This window comes from Mus pahari, chromosome 3 (genome assembly GCF_900095145.1).
Source record: "Mus pahari chromosome 3, PAHARI_EIJ_v1.1, whole genome shotgun sequence".
NCBI lineage: Eukaryota > Metazoa > Chordata > Mammalia > Rodentia > Muridae > Mus > Mus pahari.
In genome coordinates, this window is record NC_034592.1 from 20,722,329 (window position 1) to 20,730,293 (window position 7,965).

At 48.2% G+C, this 7,965-nt stretch overlaps 1 protein-coding gene across 3 annotated transcripts in view; it reads right to left on the reverse strand.

Annotated features, from left to right (window-relative positions):
* Nucleotides 1-6,572, reverse strand: part of Zbtb34 (zinc finger and BTB domain containing 34) — a 21,255-nt gene extending 14,683 nt beyond the window's left edge. Inside the window, exons 1-2 of one of the 3 annotated variants that reach the window (XM_029536763.1) lie at nucleotides 6,538-6,560; nucleotides 3,432-3,551 (exon numbers count right to left, since the gene is read on the reverse strand). In XM_029536763.1, coding sequence (XP_029392623.1) covers nucleotides 3,432-3,463 — 32 coding nt within the window. In that variant the 5' untranslated portion in view covers nucleotides 3,464-3,551; nucleotides 6,538-6,560. Of the gene's footprint in view, nucleotides 1-3,431; nucleotides 3,552-6,181; nucleotides 6,231-6,537 lie in introns of those variants that run through there. The other 2 variants (XM_029536762.1, XM_021194253.2) reach the window with 2 other exon arrangements.
* Between the last annotated feature and the right edge of the window lie 1,393 nt (nucleotides 6,573-7,965).

A 7,965-nucleotide genomic window follows, 5' to 3' on the forward strand; every position in this document is an offset into this window, starting at 1 on the left:
ATATATATATATGAATATATATATGTATGTATGTGTATGTATATATATATATGTATGTATGTATATATATGTATGTATATGTATATATATATTTTAAAAAATGCATACTAGATTGTGGTAGTGAGACACACACCTTTAATCCTAGTACTTGTGAGGCAGAAGCAGGCAGATCTCAGTGAGTCTGAGGCCGACCTTGTCTTCAGAACAAGCTATAGGATACCCAGGGCTACACAAAGAAACCCTGTCTCAAAAAACACCCACACTAGTCAGAGTTAGAGAGATAGCTCAGCAGTTAAGAGCACTGACTGCTCTCCCAGAGGTTCCAAGTTCAGTTCCCACCAACCACATGGTGCCTCACAACCGTGGGTAATGGGATCTGATTGGCCCTTCTGGTGTGTCTGAAGAGAGCTTCTCCTGCAAGGAGTTAGAAAAGAGCCAGCCCAGACACCTGCAGCACGTCACCGTGCTGGATAAGAGCTGATTATAGTTGGCTTCCTGGTTTGGCATCAGTTGACATTGGTTAAATTCATTGCTACACAGGTATCTATAGATCTATGAAGTTGGAAAAAATGAGGTTGATAAGTAAATGAAGATTTTAAGGTATATTAGATATGGGTTTTTTTTGTTTGTTTGTTTTTTTGGAGAAAAAGTACGTCTTTGCATCATCTGCATACAGGTACCCAAGGAGACAGGAAGGAGGAAGGGGTATCAGATCCCCTGGAACTGGAGTTACAGATAACTGTGAGCTGCTGTGTGGGTGCTGAGAACCCACCCAACCAGACTTGGACCCTCTCTGCTAGAGCAGCTAGTGCTCTTAACAGCTGAGCCATCTCTCCAGACCTCGTTACATTTCTTAGTACCCAGCACATGCAAGTACATGTTCAGAATTCTCTGAGGACTCCTTTGAAAGAGAGCCCTGGATTGGGGAGAGTTTTGTTGTTTTTATATATTTCTATCCTATGCTCTGAAGTGCTATAATATGCCTATGTTTTTACTTTAAAGACAAACTTATTTAGAAACTTTACTTAATATAAAGTAGGCCTGTTGAAATTCCAATGCAGGGAAGAACTGATGAGCTGAAGGCCATGGGTGAACTGATATCCCGACAAAGCCTCTGCGTTCTGTCCTGGGACTATTAGGATCAATCTGGCCATGGGGTATATAGAACCTGAAATTAATTACACCTTCTGTTCTCTGTAGCCTGGTAATGTGCCTAGAGCTGAAGTTAGCTGTTGAAGAACTCAGAGTGTGGGCTGGCATACTCTGGGGCAGGAGAGTCCAGAAAGGGCAAGCAGAGCTTAGAAAGAATGGGAGTGGGAAGAGACTAGGGACTGACCAACACTTTGCTAACTCAAGAGAAAGTGGTATTACACAGCCAGAAGAACACAAGAAGGGCTGAGAACCAAAGACTACCCTTACTGCTCCCCGGGAAGGAGGCCCTGGTAGCAGCAGCTCAGTGCACGTGATCCTTGCTCAAACCCTATTTCCAGTGACTAGGATGGAAAGGAGAACAGCATTAGACCTCACATCACATGTGAGGAAAATGAGCACAACCACTTGGTAGCATCCTCAGACACTAGGACCTGTGCCACAGAGAGCCTACACACAAGGGACTCCTAAAAGTTCCTTGGACATCAACACATGCAGGCCTAAAGTCTCCTCCATAATGATCATGGGTAAGGAGTCAGAATGATCTCCCTAGGACACCCAGAATAGAAGCAGAGCACAGGCACCCAGATGAGCTCTTAGGCAGGGACCCCTCAGCTCACAGTATGGGTCAGCTGATGAATCCTAAACCAAGCAGGTAAGCCAAGACCTCTGGACTGCCATCCTCAGCTGTACCCTCACACTCAAGCTGCCCTGCTGAAGACCCTGGAGTGCAGGACAGGCAGGATCCAAAATTTGCAAGGTGGCTGCACCCCCTCTCACCTGGAAACATTGCTGTTCCCCAAGATGCTACACATCCTCTAAAAATGCCCAGTTACACTTCCAAGAAAAGAAAGAAAGGTGACAAGTCTGGAAGAGGCTTGAAGAGCTAGGAAGGACCATTATTCCCAGGCAAGATGCCTGTGATTCCAAACCCAGGCTTAGAGCAGCCAAGGAGCAGCAGGGCTGCAGGAAGCATTGTGCTGCTAATGAAACTCAAAGCAAGAAGGACGGGGGAGGGGAGGAAATGGCATTCTGTGATGGATATTCATGAAGGGCGCTTCCTAATTTAAAGGAAAACAAGTTTAGAGTTCTTACTGCATTAATTCATGTGTGAGAACATTTTTATCCGAACTGCTACATTTCTGAGCGAGGCGCTAACACTCCCCAGGTCTGCCCAGATACACTAATTTGGGGAGGGTGCGATTTGTCTTAGTCAATGCAAAACATTGGAAGCTTCATCTGCACTTTCCACCCAGCATAGGGATGGCTGGCTGCTTAAATCTCACCAGCAACAGTGAGGACTTCTCAGCTCCTGCCCTACACACTGTGCAGAGGAAGTTCCTCCTGGCAACAGATACAGATGTTGCAACTATTCCCACTGTACATACAGATGAGGAGACGCACTCCAAGAGACAAGGAACTTTCCTAGGTCATTCAGCTAATGACTGACCCAGACAGGAACTGAAATGATATTTGTCAGTCTCAAGAGCAAAAGCATATACCTCCCTCAGTAAGAAGAGAGCTTTAACTCAGGCTTTCTGGTGAGAAGTGTGGCTTTTCTTGGTGCCTATCCTCATGATCAACTTCAAGTAAAAAGACAAATTCCATTCAAGATAACCTATAAAAGTCAGCTGGTCTGACATCGTGCTAAGGGGCCATAATTGGACCAACACTTCAAATCATTTTCAAATTTGACTGTGAAATGTTCATTTTTTTACTCTGTCAAATAAGTAGGCCTCACAAAGTGTTTCGAAATCTTTGCTTTTCTTCTAAAGATAGGGTTTTGCTGTATTACCAGTTTGGATTCAAATTCCTGGATCCGAGTGACCCTCCTGTCTCAGCCTCCCCAGTAAGGTAGCCGAGTTCTGCACCACTGTTCCTGTATAGACATTTCACATCAGAATCATGAGCTGGAAGGGTGTTTCAAGCAGAAGCTAGCTTGCTTGCTTGCTTGCTTGCTTTCAAGATTTATTTATTTATTTATTTTATGTATGTGAGTACACTGTATCTGTCTTCAGACATACCAGAAGGTATTGAATCTCATTACAGATGGTTGTGAGCCACCATGTGGTTGCTGGGAATTGAACTCATGACCTCTGGGAGAGTAGTCAGTGCTCTTAACAACTGAGCCACCTCTCCAGCCCAAGAGCAAGCTTTCTTAAAGCAAAATTTTCAATATAAATTAAGGCGCAGCAGCTTATCTGCTCATGGCTGGCTTTTCAGGAGACCTGGAAAAATATACACGTTCCACTTCTTATAACAGACGGATTAGAAAGGCTCACCTTGAATTGCATTCTTCCAGGGTGCTTTCCATGCCAGCAACATCAACAGAAAATAACCATTAGAAGCTTAACTGCGCTCAGTTGGTGACCTTCACTAAGCTAAATTCAGCAGTTTGTCAGCTACAAAACATTAAATGGACACAATTAAGAAGTTTGAAAGCATGAAACAGAATTTTAACTAAAATAACATGAAAATTAACAGAAATATAACAAAATGATGATACTCTAGGTTTATAGTGTTTGACATTCTTGCTTCAGCTGGAAGGCAGACTAGAAATAGTACAGATGGGTTACGAAGAGCTTGGCAGCCCATCTCCACTCCACTCCTAATACACCACACCTAATCACCATAATAAGATGTCTTCAATGGCCCCTGAGTTTTGCTCTCTCCCCTGTGTGCCATCTTCACTGAACAGTCCTGTGGCTGTGGGGAGGGCTCAGCCTGTGCTGAAGTGCTTACTCTGTAAGCACGAGGGCCTGCACTTGGACTCTCAGCACCCGTGTAAACGCCATGCACAGAGAGAGGATCGTGCTTGTAATCCCAGCACTGGGGAGTTGGGGACTGGAGAATCTCTAGGGCTTGCTGGACAACCAGGACAACCAGTCTGGCTCAACAGTGAACTCCAGATACAATGAGACCCTGTCTCAAAAGATAAAGTGGAGATGTGAGAGAGGTAGAAAAGCACACAGACACACAGATGCACATGATGCTGTAAAAACCCTACAGTCCAGACTTTACACATAACAAGTAAGAAAAGTCAGGCTCAAGCTCAGAATGTAATTCAATGGTAGAGCATTTGTCTAGCATGTGTAAGACCCTGGGTTAATTAACTCTTCAGCACCAAAAAAAGAAAGAAAGAAAAGACAAGCTCAGCAAATGAGAGAAATGGCTCAAGCCCATATAGCTAGTGAGGAGCTGTGCAGAGAGGCAGACCCAGGCCTGCCTGATACCGACTTTCTTTCCCCATAGCCTTAGACTTAAGAATGACATGTATTTTCTTTCCTGATTAGGAATAAACACTAACATTTTACAGAATTTATTCTATGCTTTCTGCATCTGAGAATAAAATTGAAATCATCCACCTGGCATTGCAGCATTAAATACCAGCAGTTACAGAGGACAGAAAAAGCTCATAACTACTAACAGCTTCTCCTTTAAGAAAAAAAAATTGTTTACCAACAAAAATCAGGAACTACATGAGGACCTAGCCTTCAAACTGCACTTCCAGCGTCAGGCAGCACGAGTCTGAAAGAAGCATTAGCACACAGGCTGAGCCTTCAGACAAAACTCCTGCTCTGGCTGCGCCAGGACAAGCTCAATGACCAAGGAAGCTTGCTGCGGAGTCCCAGTGCCACAAAGGCATGGGGGTAGGGCGGTGAGGGAACACCCTCTGGAGGAAGTGTATCTTCAGCAGGGGCTTGAAGGAAGTGAAATGGAGAATGTGCTCGATCACTCCAAGGCCTAGCAGGCAGTCCTAAGCTGGCCAAACTTAAAGAACAGAGGCCAAAAACTGGTTAGGTGCAGGTGAGAGGGAAAAAGCCGAACTGTGGAGACCCTTGAAGTGGGGTGGGGAAGTAGCAAAGACTGAACAGCATGAAGCAGGCAGAAAAGACACTCACTGTTCAGCTCTCAACACCGCTGACTGCCATGGCCCCCAGCCCCCAGTGTCCTAGCCTCTATTCCTTCCACCTCTAGCAGCCCTGGTCTCTTCTTCTTGGAATATGCCTGCCTCCAGAAGAGTTTCAACTTTGGTCTAGTGTTCAAGATCTTTCAGGAACCAAGCGGAATCAACCTTTCCTCCTCCTCTCCCATCTTTGCCTGCCTCTGCCAGGAGGCTGCACTGATCACTAACTCCATAGGATCCTTTTTCCTATCTGAATCCTACTCCCCTTTAACACACAGTTCAAGTGCCACTCCTCACTGACCTCTATCTCCCCTGCTGAATTCTATGGGACACAGCCTTGTGTCACAGACATCACCTAGTCACACGCAATATCTGAACACCCACTGTAAAGCCTTGGAGACTCACCGAACCTTCAACTCCTTTCGTCCACCACTCCCTGCATTTTGACTTTTACTAAGCAAGCACTCTACTATTTTTTTTTTTTTTTTTTACTTCCTATACTAAGTTTGGCGTTAGCATAAAGGAAGGATGGGGGAGGGTGAAACCTCTGGAGTCAGAGACCAACTAAGAAGCTGTTGCAATAATCCAGATGTGAAGCAAAAACAGCCTAGACTAGGGAACAAAGAGAGAATGGGCGAATACAGACAGCAAAATGTTAGCCTGCAAAACGCTCCACGGGAAAACTATGGACGGCAGCAAGGAACGATGAAGGATCAGTAAAGCTGTTTCCAAGAAAACCCTTCTGGAAATCATTTTAAACCTCCCCGAGACAAAGTGCACGAAGTGGTTAAAAAGTCTACATCTGGAGTGGAGGGGGAGACATCGGTACAACTACCCTGCGTGTTGAACCAGGCATAGACCTTGCAATGTCAGATACAGCACGAGAGGTCTGTAGGGAGTTCATCTAAACTCTCAATTCTTACATGGAGAAACTGAGGCCCAGCATGGAATGGGAAAGACTTGCTGGAAACCCTCAAGATGGAGCGTCCCAGGATTGAGTAGCCCCCAGTCACCTGGCCTAGGCGAGCAGTGTTTTAACACGCCCCCTCCCCAGCCCGTCCCCAGCCCTGCGCCAGTGGCCACGCAGACCACCCAGGCCAAGCTTACCACGCGCCGCCTGTTTACCTGGCACAAGGCGATGGCCAGAGGCAGCGGCTCCTGGGCAGCCTCCCGCTGACCCCCGCAAACCGGGCCTGGCTCTCCGGGGACAACGGTCACTAAGACCCCTCGGTACGGGAGGGAGAGCGAGCCGCCCGGGGCGGAGGCTGGAGGGGTGCAGGGCAACCGCCCCGGGTCGCCACCCCTCGGGGCCAAGCGCCTGGCCTCCGGCAGGTGCCCGGGCCTCAAGACCCCGCCCGGCCGGCCCCGGCACTGACCAGGCAGCCTCTCGCCCGTCCCGCCGCGCCCACGGGGGAGGTCGGACAGCCGCCCCACGGGTCGCCCGGACCCTGCCGCCTCTGCCCGCGGCCCGCCAGCCTCACCTGGGCCGCGCGCCGCGCTCACATCGCCCGCCCGCGGCGCCCCCTCCGCCGCCGCCGCCGCCGCCGCCGGCGCCAGGCCCTTCCCCGCCGCTCCCGCTGCCGCCCCTGCCCGCGCCCCCCGCCCCCGGAAGCGCTTCCAGGCCCCGCCCCCTCGGCGCCCGCGCTTCCGGGCAGGCGCGGACCGGGGCGGGTGTCGGTGTGGCCGGTCTTCTCGCGGCGGGCCGGTCGGAATCCCAGCTCTTGGACGGTGCTGCAGGCGGACCAGTAGACGGGCAGGTAGCTGAACGGCAACCCGGGTCTGGAGCCTGAAATCCCGACTCTGCGGCCCGTGGTCTTCCGCCCGCCTTCTCCTCGGCGCCACCTGCTGGCCGGAGCAGGACTCGACCGTGTGCACCCGGACCCTAAGCCTGTGGAAGGCCCCACACCTACGACTTCCTAAGCCGTGCTTTTTAGTTCGTTATTTCTATTTTTATTATTTTTGGGTTTTGTCTTGAGACAAGGTCTTAAAAACCAGAATTCCACTATATAGATGAGGTTGGCCTTGAACTCAAACAGATCTGTGTACCCAGGATTACACTACAAGTGTGAGTCCCCATGCCCAGCTACCTGGGCAGGTTTTCTCTTCTGCAAAAAGAAGGCTACCTGGCTTTAAAGCAAGAGCCCAGCCGGGCAGTGGTGGCGCACGCCTTTAATTCCAGCACTCGGGAGGCAGAGGCAGGTGGATTTCTGAATTCGAGGCCAGCCTGGTCTACAGACAGAGTGAGTTCCAGGACAGCCAGGGCTATACAGAGAAACCCTGTCTCGAAAAACCAAATAATAATAATAATAATAATAATAAGAAGAAGAAGAAGAAGAAGAAGAAGAAGAAGACAAGAGCCCACGGACTGGAGAGATGGCTCAGCAGTTAACTGCTGATTGTTTGGGTATAGCATTTGAAATGTAAATGAAGAAAATATCTAATTAAAAAAAAAAGACTGCTGACTGTTTAGGTTCAATTCTCAGCACCACATGACAGGTCTCATCTGTCTATAACTCCAGATTTAGAGATCCAACTCCCTTTTCTGGCCTACTCTGACACTAAGCATGTACGTGGTACACATACATGGAGGCAGAACACCCAGCACATACAATAAAAGGGAATAACTAAAAAAAGAAGAGGAAGAGGAAAAAACCAAAACAGACTACCTCAGGCAGTGTATTAGTCAGGGTTCTCTAATAGTCAAGTTGACAACCAGGAATAGCCACTACAGGCAGGAAGTCTGGGCTAGTTCATAATGTCCACAGCAATGAGATTCTGTTTCCCTGTGAACCCAGCCTTGTGGCTCATCATTTTAACTGATTCTTTTTTTTTTTAAAGATTTATTTATTTATTGTGTGTAAGTACACTGTAGCTGTCTTCAGACACTCCAGAAGAGGGAGTCAGATCTT